The 15480-nt window shown below is 38.4% G+C and overlaps 2 protein-coding genes, 1 long non-coding RNA gene and 1 pseudogene across 3 annotated transcripts; 2 read left to right on the plus strand and 2 right to left on the minus strand.

Moving 5' to 3' along the window:
• Positions 872 to 1270, plus strand: LOC109128411 (annotated as a pseudogene).
• On the minus strand, positions 1441 to 2446 carry LOC104737703. Its single transcript, XR_759779.2, has 3 exons — positions 2386 to 2446; positions 1839 to 2274; positions 1441 to 1683 (listed from the first exon to the last, which is right to left on the minus strand). It is a non-coding gene; the product is annotated as an uncharacterized LOC104737703 (long non-coding RNA).
• LOC104737705 (plant UBX domain-containing protein 9-like) lies at positions 6407 to 9699 on the plus strand. Its single transcript, XM_010457947.2, has 10 exons — positions 6407 to 6660; positions 6962 to 7023; positions 7119 to 7623; positions 7830 to 7913; positions 7988 to 8098; positions 8323 to 8439; positions 8565 to 8714; positions 9009 to 9152; positions 9229 to 9285; positions 9435 to 9699. Exons 1-10 carry the CDS (start codon positions 6577 to 6579, stop codon positions 9543 to 9545), a joined length of 1425 nt encoding a protein of 474 aa, XP_010456249.1. The 5' UTR covers positions 6407 to 6576; the 3' UTR covers positions 9546 to 9699.
• On the minus strand, positions 9646 to 13087 carry LOC104737704 (probable methyltransferase PMT15). Its single transcript, XM_010457946.2, has 5 exons — positions 12307 to 13087; positions 11099 to 11309; positions 10707 to 11004; positions 10214 to 10612; positions 9646 to 10122 (listed from the first exon to the last, which is right to left on the minus strand). The coding sequence occupies exons 1-5, from the start codon at positions 13018 to 13020 to the stop codon at positions 9810 to 9812; spliced, it is 1935 nt and encodes a 644-aa protein (XP_010456248.1). The 5' UTR covers positions 13021 to 13087; the 3' UTR covers positions 9646 to 9809.

Here is a 15480-nt window from a genome sequence, read left to right on the forward strand (position 1 = left end):
TTACCTTTTGTACATTAAGCCGAAGAGGTAATGATGGCCTGGGAAAACGAGAATTCCCGGTTCAGTTATTTCCTCTCTTATAGCGTGTTGGACTAGCGGTGGACCCCAGAGCTTGTTCGGAAAGGAAAATTTCATCATTACCACGATCAAATCATGAGATATAGAGGATATTCAGTTTCCCAAAAAAAAAATAATAATAAAAAAAACCGGTTGAAGATCAAAAGTCCTCCCGAGCTAATCAGCTCGAAGGACTTGGGGGGCAATTGTTGTAACCACGATTGTTTACCTCGAGATAACGGATCAAGGCCTTGGTACAAACAATCGAAATGGGCCGAGGCCATGGTTCGGATCAGCGCACTAAGCCCAATAAGAAGATCGGAGCGAAGGGAGGCATCCTTCAAATCGGTTCGCAGTTTGGACTCGGTCAAAGATTCCCGCAATTAAACAAATTAATTGTGATGCGAGGTTTACGCAGAAAATTGATTTGACATTGATTGTAATAGGGTAATATAAATACGAGAGAATGGGGATTGTAAGGGGGATCGGAAAAACTCTCTCTAGAGCAATAATACTCATTTTTCATTTCACAGCACTTGGTCTTTAGAATCAGTTCGGAATTATAACGGTGGTAAGCTCCTTCGTTCAAAAAACACTTCAAGAGGAGAATCCAGTTTCAGTTCTCACAGTGTTCTTTCACAACAAGTGGCTAACAGTGAGAGAAAATGTTTTGTGTGCAACAAACCGGGACATTTAGCCAAAAATTGCAAACTAAGAAGCACCAAGGGAGCGGATCTAAGTCTAGAAGAGACAGATGATGAGGATCACATGCTGTTCAGTATGGTTGAAGAAGAAGTATCATCAAAAGTAAAAGATGAGACATGGTTAGTTGACAGTGGATGCACTAATCATATGACCAAGGAAGTGAAATACTTCATCACTCTTGATAAGAGGATAAAGGTTCGGATCAAAGTGGGGAATGGTCAATGTGTAATGACGGCAGGAAAAGGAAATATCCAAGTGATGACAAGCCAAGGAGAGAAGATCATCAAAGAGGTTTTTCTAGTGCCGGGTTTAGCGAGAAATCTATTGAGTGTGTCTCAAATGATAGCAAATGGATATGGAGTCTTATTTGAAGACAATAGATGTGTCATCAACAATCATCAAGGGAGAAGGATACTGAACATTCAAATGAAGCATAAGAGTTTTCCATTTAGATGGAATAACTCAAACGCAAGTGTCTTACTTGCAAGGGAAGAAGAAGGTTGTTTGAACGTGGTGGATGATGAAGAATTCGAGATCAAAGGCAAGGAAGGAGCTTGGAGTTAGACCAAAACTCAATTAAGGAGGAGTGTTAGACATAATTGAGTTTTGTATAACATAAAGTCACATTTGTATAAGTTAGTTTCTAGTTAAGAGTCATGATGTTTAGATTGTGTCGTATTGTCTAAACGTCACAAGTAGAAGAGATGGAACTCTTATTTGCGTCTGTTGTTTTATCTATTTAAGCATCGAAACTATGATGTAAACATACAAGTTTTTCAGTTTATTAATACAATCACAAGTTTCTCAAATACTCTGTTTTATCTTCTATAAAACAGAGCAACAAGTACGCTTGTTTTGCTCTTTGTGAGAGAGAAGCTTTTGCTTCTAACATGGTATCAGAGCTTATGTTGGTCTTGGAGCCTGTCCAAGCAAAACAAAAATAAGAAAACTTCCGCTGCAAGAAGAAGAGAAAGATGGAGACAACAAATCAAGGGAGAGATGAAGATCGAAATAGAAAAAGATGGTGGTAACAAGAGAGAATATTATCAACCTTCACAATCGTTCACAAACAGTACCTTCAAGAAGAAGGCTCCAAAGGGATGAAGGAGATGTGAGATCTTCTCAAAAGGAAATGGAAAGAGATGGTGAATTAGAGTTGTGGAAGGAGAATTCTGAAACTTGTTCGAAGAAGACGTGGAGAAGATAACCAAAGAAGAGACGTCACAGAGACGTGGAGAAGATAACCGAAGAAGAGACGTGACTGAGTTCACGCACAGATTTGGTGAAAGGGTTCACGCCCAGATTTGGTGATCAAAAGGACACCAAAAGGAAAAATTAGAATGTTCACTTAGAAGAAAGTGAGTGGAAGAAGGTTGGAAGAACAACCGGATGAAGACATGACGGAAGTTCACAAAGGCGATGTGAAAAAAACTCACATGGTGAAAGTTTGAAGGATACTTGAAGGGTTCCAGCGTGAGAAGCCGTCTGTTTGTACGAAACAGAAGAAGGCTCCTGAGCAAAAAAGGTGTGATGTTTTGAGAAAGAAATTCACACAGAGCAACAGCCTGTTAGAAAGAAAAAGAGATAGCTCTAACCAGAGGGAGAGGAGATGCCATTAATTACCTGGAAACAGAGAAGTTTATTAAGCACAACAAGGTTGGAAGAACGTTGAAGCGAGATTGGAGTTAGCTGGCAACTCAATTAAGGGGGAGTGTTGGTCGATAATTGAGTGCAACGTATAAGTCGTGATGTTTTGGTTTGTGACGTTTCATCCAAGAGTCGTAAGGAGAAAGTGACACATCTAGTGTCACTTTGTTTTCTATATAAATCAGTTTTGTCGTTGATGTATGCAACAAGTTTCATGTAAATATAATTTTTCAGTTTGGTTCTTTGTCTTCTCAAAACAGAGAAGAGACAAAGGTCTCTTGCTCTGTTTTCTTTTTTTTCTTACTCTCAAAATTCTAACAACGAGAATAAAGCAAGGGGGTACCGGACATTGCTTCATGTCCCAAAAGACCAATGTTACAGCCTCCTTGCTTCTCTTATCACTTATATGCAACGGGTCCACCAACTGGGATCGATGTTCATCACTAGAGATATGCGTAGTGAAACTATCAAAGCCTTTGTATGCAAGACCAGGGTGGCATACTGAGCAAAACCAGTAGGAAGATTCCCCAGTTTCACTTCTGCTGCAATGATAGTACTCCTCATCAAGCGCCCTTAAATATACCGGGAGAAAGCTTTGAAGAGAAGCATATGGAAATGGCGGAAGAAGGTTGTAACCCATCATTTTTAGGTATCCATAATCAGGCTTTGGGATTTTTGCAACGGATATGACCATAAAATTAGCTGGAACTTCATCTTCATGGGTCTGGATGAATTGAATAAGGAGATGCATAATGTCCTCGGAAAAAGCGTAGGGGAGATTTGTGAGAGTGATTCCACAGGAAGAGACTGCCCTCGGAAAAAGCGTAGGGACTTCTGTTAACAGGCCAACGGCAATGATGACGCAAGGACCAAAGTAGCCTTCCTCCACCAAAAACCGTTTAATGCACAGAGCAACCAGAAGAACATCAGAGCAACAGGGAACAGGATACGTATTGATGTCCCAAAAGACAAATGTTACAGCCTCCTCCTGCTTTGTCACCCTTGGTCCTGAATACAGAGGACACCAGTCCCACGTCATGAAAGGATCCCGTCGAGAACCAGCTGGGGGAGCGAAGTCTACATCACCACTGTTATCCTGTGTGATCCGTTTTTGAAGTAACTCTTCATGTTCTTCACCATGGAGATGTGTGATGAGATCCTCAAAGACATGGATAGGAGGATCACGATGGCATACTAGGCAATCCCACAAGGCAGATTCAACTGTTTCCTCATCAGGTGCCCCTGAATCTTGCTCAAGAAGGCTTTGAAGAGAATCATAGGGACATGGCTGAAGAAGGTGATGTTTCGTATAACCTAGGTAGCCAGAAACACCAGTGAAGATATTCGGATCGGATATGACCATTATATTAGAAGGTGGATTATTCTCGGCAAACGCAAAAAACAACCCCGCTAGTGTCTGAAGAACTTGAACCGTAGGGGACGTTAATGAGAGAGATTCCACTGGAAAAGACACTTCTAAGGATGCGAGCGGGGACGTTTGCTAGTACGCCAACAGCAGTGATGGTGACACGATGATGAGAGTAACCACGATTCTTCAAATACAGTTTAATACACGGACGGACCCGACTAGGATCAAAGCCGGAAGGAACCGGACACATATTGATGTCCCAAAACACCGCTATTACAGCCCTAGCTGGCTTCCGCGTAGGCTTATTCATCGTATTCAAAACCTGAGAGATGAGCAAGGTTTGATCTCGATATCGACTAGGGAGGGTTTGGTGATAAGGTCTGGCTATTGGTGGCTATATATAGATTTTAAAGTCATAGATTTTCCAAAAATCTACTTTAATGTCAATTAAGATTATGGAAAAAAATGGTTTTTCTAAAACAAATTAGGAAATCTAGATTGGGATGGTTTTTTTTTGTCAATTTTAAAAGGAAAACTAAATTCTATGTTTTACTGTACTTTTTCATTTTTAATCGTGACTTGAATTTTTTTTGTTTTGTTTTTTCTTAAATAAATTTTTAACACAAACTTTAAAAACCATAAACCAAAATTTAGAATCTAAAAACAAACAAAAAACCACTTAAAAATTGTAACCAGTCATGGCCTTAATATTTTTGTAAATAATACTACTAGATTAGAAAAAGGGGAAATAATCATTACCAAATAAATAATATAAAGGGAGATAATAATGGTTAGATACTTAAATGAATTTAATATGTAATGTGTAATCAAAAGTTAACGATGAGTACAGTAAAACCTCTATAAATTAATAAAGTCGGACCATGAAATTTTATTAATTTATAGAGGTTTTAATTTATCGATAAATTAATAATTATTAATTTATCGATAAATTAATATTTTATTAATTTATAAAGAGATTTTTAGTTTTCATAACTTTAAAATTTTGTATTACAAAATAAAATACTTTTGTTATTATTCATATTTGTAAAGAATTTTCTTAATTTATAATCTTGTCTATCGTAATTGCTAAGTTTAAAGTGTAGGTAAAAATGATAAATGTTAGAAGTTTAGAGTTTTGAAGAAATTGTTACTTGTATCATTCATGGTAATGATGAAGTCGAATAAGATATTGCGGTAGTTTTAGAACCAATTACATATAAAGATACAATTATCACATTTAGAACTCTTTATAATTTTTGGATGCAATTTGAGAAAACGACAATGAAAAAGATTAGAGATGAGCTTCAATAAAAATGCAAATTCAAAAATATGCAAACAACAATAAAGTCATATTTCACAAAATTTTCTTAGATATATATATATAATATATTTAATATTATATGATTATTAATTTATGATATTGATGGGACCATATTTTTACATAGGATTTTCAAAAAAAATTATTATCTTACTAATTTATCGAAATGTATCATTTTTTACACCGGTCTAACTCGGGACCGGAAAAATTTATTAATTTATAGCGAATATTAATTTAAAGAGTATTAATTTATAGAGGTTCTATTGTACGTTAAAAGAACTTGTTGCGTTTTTTACCCCAAAAACTGTTTCTTCTGTTAAAAAAAAAAAAATTGTGAACGATCAAGTAAGAATTAAATTGGAGGATTTGAGAAAGACTCTCGACTATATATGATGATATTTATTCATGTCAAGTAACGATATGCCGACATCATAAAATTTGAGGTTAGTTAATAATAGTTATGTCAATTTCATCGTTTATTTTTTTTCAAAAATAATAATATTTAAGTCTCTTTTTCTTACTCACAAGCACTTAAATTCATTATTCCAGTTATATATAAAAAAACTAGTAAATAGACCACAAATATTAAAGAGACTTATAATATTTAAAGTTTAAGTATGTCATTACTCACAAACACTTAAATATTACTCACAAAAAAAGTTTTAATAATGATATCAATTTTTCAAAATTGATATCAAAATTTTAAGACAATATTTCATTATTGCTAAATGATACATAATTGGGGAAAAAACATTTCAACTTTTCTTTTATTTATTTTTTGTGAAGTAAGAAAAAGTGACTTAAAAATATTATTCTTTGAAAAAATTAAACGATGAAAATGACATATTTAATACCTTTTTCAATTAGATAATTTGATTTGGAAGAGAAATAATATTGTTAGATACTGAGATAAGGTTTATTATAGGTAATGTATTTGATGATTATATCAAAAAACTAAGAAGATCGAAAGGTAATGGTAAATATTCAAAAAGAATATGTAAATGTGGAAGGCTTGATATTTGTGGTCTATTTACTAGAGTTTTTTGTTAAAGTTGGGAAAAATAAAAATAAAAATAAAAGAAAAGTTGAAATTTTTTTTCCCCAATTATGTATATAATGAAAATTGTCTTAAAATGTTGATATCAATTTTGAAAAAGAAAAAAAAAAGAAAAAAAACAAAGAGAATCAATATTAAAAACTAATTTAATTTTTTGAAATATGTTAAAATTCAATATGCTTTTAATTTATATGAAATTTTAGGAAATTTATACTGTATACAGAGAAATAGAGGACTGTTAATTAAAGTTTAGATAACATCATCACCTTTGTGGCGACTCATCAGCACATGTCGGTTCGAATCAGTTTATCAAAAACTTTAGTTTAAACAAAGCAAATTACATATATCAGAACGCCGCTGCTTCCATAATTCCCGGCGTACTCGTTGTTCTCGAACCGACAGCCACCGATTTCTCCGGCGGAAATGGTGAGTCCGACGAGAGACTCCATCCAGTCTTATATGAGCATCACTGGTGCCTCCGAGTCCCTCGCGATTCAGAGACTTGAGGTTCGTTTTTTTTTTTCTTTCTTCGTCAAAATCTTTATTTTCTGAAAGGACATGACTATGACTGGGGCAATTTCGTGGAGTGCCTTCTCCCAAGATTGATTTTGTTATGACACACACACACAGAATTGAGTAGATATGGTTAGATTCTGTGATCAAATGTGTAAATGCTGCTGATAGATTTGAAATGTAATTGGGAGAGTTAGGGTTTTAGGTTGTGTAGGATCGGTATAGGAATTTCGATTTGTCTATTCTTGAGTAGATCTCGTTGCGTTCTTTTGAACTTTCTGTAAAATTTGAGCAGGAACATGGCAATAATCTCCCTGAAGCCATCAATGGCCACTTTAGAGATGTGGAAAGAAGCATGTATGTTTCTCAATCTCCTTAGTTTTGAGTTTTCTCTTCTATGATTTTGTTTTCCCATGGTGTTAGCTGTTTGTTTTGTTGGGTTGTTTTTCCAGTTACGATGATTCAAGCTTAGACAATCGTCCAGACTACAACGTTGTGGAAGGTAACAATCACGTTCGTGGTAGCGAGTCCAGACCAGTCAACGAGTCTAGGCCAGTCCCAGGCGCACTTCCATCTATCCTCTCTGCTGCTCGGGCTTTCAGACCCTCTTTGCTTCTAGATCCCAATTACAGACGAAATCTCTTTAGGCAGCTCAGTGGCTCTGCTCTCTCTGGAAGTCCTTCTCCATCATCTCAAACGGGAGAAATCACAGGGTTCCCTGCTCACTCTACCTGGGGAAATGATCAGGCTCGTCCTCCTGGACTTGGACAGGTTGGAGACGGTTATGCTAGACATTCACCAACCTACGGATCCCAGGTCCATGGTGGGACACATATGGATGGTGAATCACCCGTTTATAGCAACGATGCAGAAGAAGAAATGATCAGAGCTGCCATTGAGGCCTCGAAGAAGGACTTTCAAGAGGGTCGTCACAACACAAGATATAGTTTAGACAATGTATAGTATTCTAGCTTCACCCTGTCTAGCTCCTATTTTGCATGAGCNGTAGAACTCAGTCTACAAAAATAGGGGTTGTAAACTGTAATCAGAGTGAACCCTTAGATTTTCAACCATCGACGAATTTTGTATGCTTGGTCAATAGATGATCATAGTGAATCTTAAAGCAAAATGCACTCTCCAGNTTGGTCTTATTATTGATGCAGGATCCATCTAGCGTTTTATCTCCAATAGAGGTTATTAACCGGGAAGATGAGGACATTGCCCGTGCAATTTCGATGTCCTTAGAGGTAGGCGTTGATAGTTATCTCATCTGCTATGTACCATGTACGCGATATCTCAACTTAGCATATATGGCTTTCAGATGGAAGAGCATGAGAGTGCGTACCGAGACCAACTAGCTGAATTTACGCCTCAGTCCGTGGAGCATCACGATCCTTGTCAATCTAATACAAATGAAAGTAGCAGATATCAGGTGTGGAACTAAATTTCTCTTCACCTCTGATAAGCCTTTTCCAGCCTTCTGGTTAATAGCTATCGAATAATATATATAGTTTGGGATGCTTTCCTTTACAGTTTCCACCAGTTTAGGTGGTGGACATCCATGTTAAGTTAGAAACACTTTTATTAGTTTCTCCTTAATACAATGTGTTGAAACTCTTTAAGCTATCTTGCTAACTAAAACCTTTGTACTTGAAGCCTGGGAGCTCTTCAGTGCAAGACACGCGTGAAGACATGAAACAAAAGCAACCAATTAATACCAGCTCTCAGCACAGACATGATCACCAGAATGTTGAAGCTTCTTATCCTGAAGAGGTAAATTAATTGATACAAGTTCGATTATTCTTATCAGTGAAAGTAGCCAGTCAAGAACAAATTAACATATTCGTAGTATCATGTGTTCGTCTTACCTTTTTTCACCTCTTGTTGACTGCTACTAGTGGGGTGGCATTCCGTCAAAAGAGCTACAAGAGGCAATAATGCTGGAAAAGGCACTCTTTAGTGGAGTAGCTAAAGAAAATACTTCATATAATAATCAACCTGGAATTCACAAGGAGTCACAATCTCCCGATAAGAAGGTCGTTGAAGAGGTAATCCGATTTTCTTGTGAGGCATTCATTCATTGGAACATAATCCAGGCTGTGAACAACTACTCTGCCGTAAATCCATTTTAGAACTCAGTCTACAAAAATAGGGGTTGTAAACTGTAATCAGAGTGAACCCTTAGATTTTCAACCATCGACGAATTTTGTATGCCTGGTCAATAGATGATCATAGTGAATCTTAAAGCAAAATGCACTCTCCAGTGAAAGCTGATATTACTTTGGTTCTTCAATCTTATTTAGTTCTTATTTTCACTGTTTTGGGTACTTCGCTTGTGGCAGGAATCTGAGAGATCTTCCACTACAATGAAGCCAGTGCTTCCCATCGAACCATCAGCTGAAAATGAAGATGCCATCACTCTACTCGTTAGAATGCCAGATAGCAGCCGTCATGGTCGTCGCTTTCTCAAATCAGACAAGCTTAAGGTGAAGTTCATGAGTCTCTATTGATTAGTGAGGTCGTAGTCAAGCTTCCCTGACTGTTTTTTTTTGTTAAGTGCAGTACCTTTTTGACTTCATAGATGCTGCTGGATTAGTCAAACCTGGCACATATAGAGTGGTAAGCCCTGTGATCTGCGCTAGCTATTCTCCTGCATTAGTTCAATGCAATTTCTAAAGGATTCAAGTTTCTTTCTATCCCTCACATCTTGGATTATATTTTATGGTACTACAAGCTTTATAACTCGCGTGAATGTTGTTGGTAAACAGGTTAGACCTTATCCTCGACGTGCTTTCAGCCTTCAAGACGGTGCCTTAACTTTTGAGGAACTCAGTCTCACCAACAAACAAGAAGCGTTGTTTCTGGAACTATTGGTGTAACAATGTAACCTGATCTGATGGTAGTAGAAACTAGTTGACTTCAGTTTACTGTTAAGTCTGTAAGCGCTTTATTATCTAAATGCATGCATAGTCACACACTTTGTACTTAACTGTCTAGTTCATTTAATCACAATGAACCTCCGGTTTGAAACAATTGATCTGGTATTTGTTTCTCTTCACTCCCCCAAAAGTCTATTTGTGTTTACAAAATATTTGAAGAAAAAAAAATGGAGCTACGAATATTATGAATTATTCAAAGCTTGATCAAGGATCTGATGACTGATCAGGCGCAGGTGCGGTCCAGTACTCCTTCACAAGAAACAAAATCTTCTCCCTTTCAAGAGGTCCGTTCTCATGATCTCCTATTCTCCCTTCCCATTGCATCGCATCTGTTATCTTCTTCACTTTGGTTAACACATCAATGTCGTCTCTGATGATCACGCCTCCCTTTGGTCTTAGAATCCTGTCCATTTCTAGCAAGATATCTTCCATGTCACATCTGTCTTTGTACAGACTGAACACTGAATCGGCATGGATGAAATCGTACGTTCTTGGGTAAGTTGACATGGCTTCACACCTGTTTAAGAGTTGATGAAATGAAAATAAGAAAAGCCCATAAAAACTTCCCAAAAGAATGCTTACTCGGTTATTAGAAATAGGAACCTTACCAGTTTTGGTACGTTCCGATCAACCCTCGCTCATAGATGACTCCAAGGGTGTTGACACTGGCCTCCATGGGGACAACGTTCATGACCCATACAGGATCATCGACTAAGGCTGAGGCAAAACCCCCAAGATGAGCGTTCATGTCAAGGAAGTTTCTGTATCTTCCCGTCTCTGCGAGCTGCTGGTCAAAGCGCTTGTAGTAAGTCACTCTTCTCTGCCATGTCTCTGTGTTGCTGACAAAGTCATCCTCGTTGATTCCTTCCAAGCTTCCACTTTTGATCCTCGGAGGAACAGCGTTTAATCTCTCAGGCCATCTTGCCAACTTCCCACCCGCTACTTCTTTGATGTCAGATCCTGTTACTTCCGGCAACGGCGTCAAACATGTTTCAAGCTTAGTGTACCTAAAAACCCAAAACAGAGCAAACCATGATGGAGTCAAATACAAAACTTCCTTTCTAGTGAGACCATCTCTTCTTGTCTAGTAATCAAATATACCAGGCCTGGTCGGGTAGTGTCCGGTGGCAGAAGGGAGGGCGTCGTAGAACTACCCGGTTGCGCTTACAGTGAATATGGTTGGTGGGTTTCTGCCATACCGCAAGATCCTCTCTCTGCACCAGTTTCTTCCAACACAAGCTCCTAGCGACCCTCTCGATTTGAGACTGCTCCGAGTTGAGATCGTCTTTGGTTCTTTCCCAACCCTTCCAATGTCTCTGCCAGTTAATCGGCGGTCCTGACAGAATCCAATACCCGCCCGGTCTCAGTACCCTATCCACCTCTATCAGATACGTCCCGTCTGCTCACACCAAAACAGTAGTCAAAACACACACACACACAAGAAACCGAATGCAAAATGAAGATGTGACTTGAGAGGTTAAGAATAATATTACTGTATTGGCCCCAAGGTATGAGACATCGAGAGCAATGAGCAATGTCGAACGCTCTGGCCGGAAATGGGAGCCTAATAGAGGCTAAGACTCCGATAATGGCAGGGACTCCTCTCTCAAGTGCGAACTGAACCTGAGCCTCGTGTGTGTCTCTTGGTGCAAACGACATCGTTACTATGTTCCTCGACATTAGATACGCCCCAAAGCTCGCTACCTAATATCAACATTAGTTTAAACGGTCGATAAATCATGATAAACTCTATAATTAAATTTACTCATTTACATCTATAAGACAAAAAAACAAAAAAAAAACATACTAGTTATTAAAGTCTTTTGACCACTTTACTTCTATTTGAAGATTAAAACTATCGATGCTAATAAATCCATAGTTTCTATCTGATGGCTCTCTCTAGCCAGCATTTACTTAGCTGTCCTACAATTTATTTAATTACTTGTTGGGATTAAAAAGAGTAATAATGTATTACAGCCTGATTCAACAATATACTAAAAATTAGAAAGTTGTTATTCGTTGCCAATAAGAGAAGCCCAAAATTAGGAATACTTAGCATATTTGTTTCCAGATTTGATCCTATTGACTTTTTTTTATCTACTTGTGACTTCAATGCTACTACAATCATATCTGTATCATTCTCACTCTTCCGTGTCAGAATATTCTTCTTGTCATAAACTTTTACACAAACAGATTTTGTGACCAAAATTCTTAAATTTAAAACATTTTAGATAAACAATTAACAATTAGTATATGACTAAACTTTGTAATTCTAATTAGGTGTGGCATGCCAAATTGGAAATAAATTTCTCTGTTGTGACCCAAAGCAACTACTAAATATCCTATGCATTGATCTATGAACAAAGGGAACATCAATAGATGGTTTCAATGTAATTTGCACAATCATCAATTAGTTTGACATGAATCTATATACACGCTACTATACAACTTATTTATGACTTAGTTCCACTAAATCTACTCCAAACCCCAAAACAAATGACCGTGTAAATTTGCAAAAACAAAGGAGACATCAATTTTTCAAAAGAAACAATCAGAAAAATTCAAAATGGATGACATCAGAAGCATGGGATGAACATGGTAACATGACACAGAGAGTCAAAAAAAACAGAGACATCACATGAATAGTACAAAGAAACAACAAGATCAAGAGGACAAGAAAAAGAGAGTAATCTTAACTTACCCCACATCCAGTATCAATGGCTGTCCGAATGGATCCATCTTTGAGGTTTATCAACCGTCCGATCTCGTCGATGTAAGCATCAGCTCCACGTGGAAACATCGTACCACCACCAGGAAATAAAAACCTATCCTTGTCATACCTCACCCAGTTCTGATTCTTCTTCTCCACCGTTAGCTCCGTGTGCGGCACGTTAGCAAACCACGCCACATCACGACTCTCCGGCCACCGGAAAGGCACACTGTAACCGAACGGCGCTGGAATCCGGCAGCGGAGCATCTCGTGTTTTTCCGGACAGTGTCTCTCTCTGTATATAAGCCTCTCTCTTGGGAAACTTAAAGACCGGTTCACGAACTCGCACGGCGTGTACTCCGAGAATTCGACGCCGCACGGCGAGATTTGAGTGACACGCTCCGCCGTCGCCGTCGAAGGTGGGTCAGGGGCTGAGTGACGGGCAGCGAAGTTGAGAACCGGTGCGGGTTGGTGAGGGAACGTGCAGGGCACGGACGTAAGGTCGTGGTTCGAAAGGGAGGAGCGTGAGAGTCCTCGGCCGGAGTGTTGCCATACTCCGATGTAGTAAAAGGCGGCGCAGAGGATAGCGATTAGAATCACGCGGTATAGATTCGTTTGTCTTGCTCTGAGTGATAACTTCGATAGCTTTGACGGCCACCTATAGTTTTCCATGACTTGGCCGGAGAAAGAAAAAAAAGAAAACATAAAAGGAAAAAATCGAAACTTTCACAAAATATGTGATTTTGTGCCCTTTTGTTATTTTCTTGGTTGCATGTGTAAGTAAGATGAATGCTTTATTTATATGAGGTGACAGTGAGTTTTTCCATATATCATCCCATCTAAGTTTTTTTTTTTTTTTAACATCTGACATTTTATTAGATAGTAAATGGGTAATACAAACTGTTAACCAACCAATTCGGTGATACTGTATAAACTTCATACAAGGAATTAATAACACAAACATGTCGTGAGAGTTTATCCGCTGCAGAGTTTCTTTCTCGATTGATGTGGTCTAAAGACGATTCCGGAAGTTTTGCTGTCCAATGGCGAATATCTAATAATATGGTGCCCAAGTCCAAGTTATCTCCACTGTTGTTGATGAGGGAAACCAGTTCTTTATTGTCTCCTTCAAACTATACATGCCGCAATCCATGTGCCCACACTATTTGTAGAACATGTAAGAAACCTAGCGCTTCAGCTTGCAATGATGATTGAGTTGGTTTTAGCTTCGCACAACCTGCCAATATTACCTTTCCAGTGCTATCTCTAAGTATCCAGCCTGTATTTGTGAAAGATCGGTTTTGCTGGTATCCACTGTCAAAGTTACATTTGAGCCAACCTGGTGGGGGTGGTGTCCATCTACTGCATCGGTTGTGACTTCTATCATGGTCCGCAGTTTGTTGAGAGGGTGTTCCTTCAGTATTCTCATTGTAATTAGCCTCAAACCATTCACAAGCATCATATTTTCCTTTTCTTGCCACATCCTCTGGAGGTCTTGATATTTTTTGGAAGATGAAATCATTTCTGGACTTCCAAAGTCTCCACATTATCCAGAAAGGCAGGAGGCGTTGATCAAGGGATATGGATGTATCCTTATAATTATGCAGTAGCAGTCTCACATTAGCTTCTAAATCATTAGCAAAACTGTTGTAGCCTACGTGGGTATTCACACATCTCCAAACAGCTTGAGCGAAAGAACAAGTAAAGAGAAGGTGATTGATTGTTTCTTCTTCTCGGCAACATCTTTGACATATTGGATCAGCATGTATCATTATTGTTCGAAGCTGAGATGTCGTCGCTACAACACCTGATAAGCAGTTCCAGATGAAATGTTGAATTTTTGGAGCAATTTTCAGTTTCCATACTTCCTTTTTCAATACAATCGATCCTTGCGGGGGAGGGACGACTTGATCTTCTGGGATATTAACATGTGTTGTTACCCAATATCCTGATCGAACACTATACTGAGCATTTGATGTGTATGCCTAGTCATAGGTGTCATGTTCCGCATGCTGAGATATGTATAGCTTCTTAGCTAAATCTTGGTCTTCTGGATTAAGAACGCCCTCAAAGATGATCGGATCCCATTCTCTGTTTCCTTCTTTCCATAAATCTAATATTGTTAGATTGGTATCCAAGACTGGACCAGAAGCTGGTCTGGGTGGCAATGTAGGCAGCCAAGGGTCTTCCCATATCTTTATTGTCTGTCCATCTCCAATTCTTGCCCGAAGCCCTTGTTTCAGCAATTCTTTTCCATTTTGAATGGATTTCCAACCATACGAGGATCTTGGTCTCATTTCGGCTTGTAAGTAAGAAGTATGTGGATGATACATACCTTTGTATAGTCATGCCAACAAGCTTTGTGGATTCTTCAATATTCTCCATGCTTGTTTTGCTAGCAATGCTCTGTTAAACTCATATAAATCTTTAAACCCCAGGCCTCCTTCTGATTTTGGGAGAGACATTCTGTTCCAAGCGACCCAAGGAATTTTTCTTCGACCTCTTTCTTTTCCCCACCAGAAGGTTGCAAGAACTCTTTGTATTTCTTCACATATAGAAAGGGGCAGAAGGAAGTAATTCATTGAGTAGACTGGTAGAGCCATCCCTATAGCTTTAATGACTATTTCTTTGCCAGCTGGTGATAAATACTTAAGGGACCATCCTTCAGTTCTTTCCTTAACTTTTTGCACTATATGATCAAACATCTCTACCTTTCTTTTGCCAAACTGTTCTGGGAGGCCTAGATATTTTCCTCCACCTCCAACAGTATAAATTTGCAGATGTCTTTGTAATCTCTGACGCTTGGACTCACGGATTTTCATACCAAAAATGATTGAAGATTTTGTGTAGTTGATCATTTGACCTGAGATTTCCTCATATTTCTTGAATATAGCAGCCATATGTTGACAGTTTAATTCCGTTGCACGACAAAAGAAAAGAGAATCATCAGCAAACAGGAGGTGTGATATGTTAGGACAATCTCTCTCTAACCGTAGACCATGAATACACTTATCTTCAACGGCTGTAGTGATCATTTGGCTTAGTACTTCCGCACAAAAAAGAAAAAGGTAGGCTGAAAGAGGATCACCTTGGCGTAGTCCTCTTGAAGGTTGAATGTAGCCATAAGGAGATCCATTGATTAATACTTCATATGAGACTGATTTT

Source organism: Camelina sativa, chromosome 13, assembly GCF_000633955.1.
Source record: "Camelina sativa cultivar DH55 chromosome 13, Cs, whole genome shotgun sequence".
Lineage (NCBI taxonomy): Eukaryota > Viridiplantae > Streptophyta > Magnoliopsida > Brassicales > Brassicaceae > Camelina > Camelina sativa.

What these genes read in the sequence shown, in the direction of transcription:
- LOC104737705 (XM_010457947.2), top strand. Translation starts at nt 6,577, where the DNA reads ATGGTGAGTCCGACGAGAGACTCCATCCAGTCTTATATGAGCATCACT. An exon ending in TCGCGATTCAGAGACTTGAG is followed by an intron (nt 6,661 to 6,961) that starts GTTCGTTTTTTT and finishes AAATTTGAGCAG; the next exon opens with GAACATGGCAATAATCTCCC. An exon ending in CAATTTCGATGTCCTTAGAG is followed by an intron (nt 7,914 to 7,987) that starts GTAGGCGTTGAT and finishes TATGGCTTTCAG; the next exon opens with ATGGAAGAGCATGAGAGTGC.
- LOC104737704 (XM_010457946.2), bottom strand. Translation starts at nt 13,020, where the DNA reads ATGTTTTCTTTTTTTTCTTTCTCCGGCCAAGTCATGGAAAACTATAGG. An exon ending in CCATTGATACTGGATGTGGG is followed by an intron (nt 11,310 to 12,306) that starts GTAAGTTAAGAT and finishes TGTTGATATTAG; the next exon opens with GTAGCGAGCTTTGGGGCGTA. An exon ending in ACACTACCCGACCAGGCCTG is followed by an intron (nt 10,613 to 10,706) that starts GTATATTTGATT and finishes TTGGGTTTTTAG; the next exon opens with GTACACTAAGCTTGAAACAT.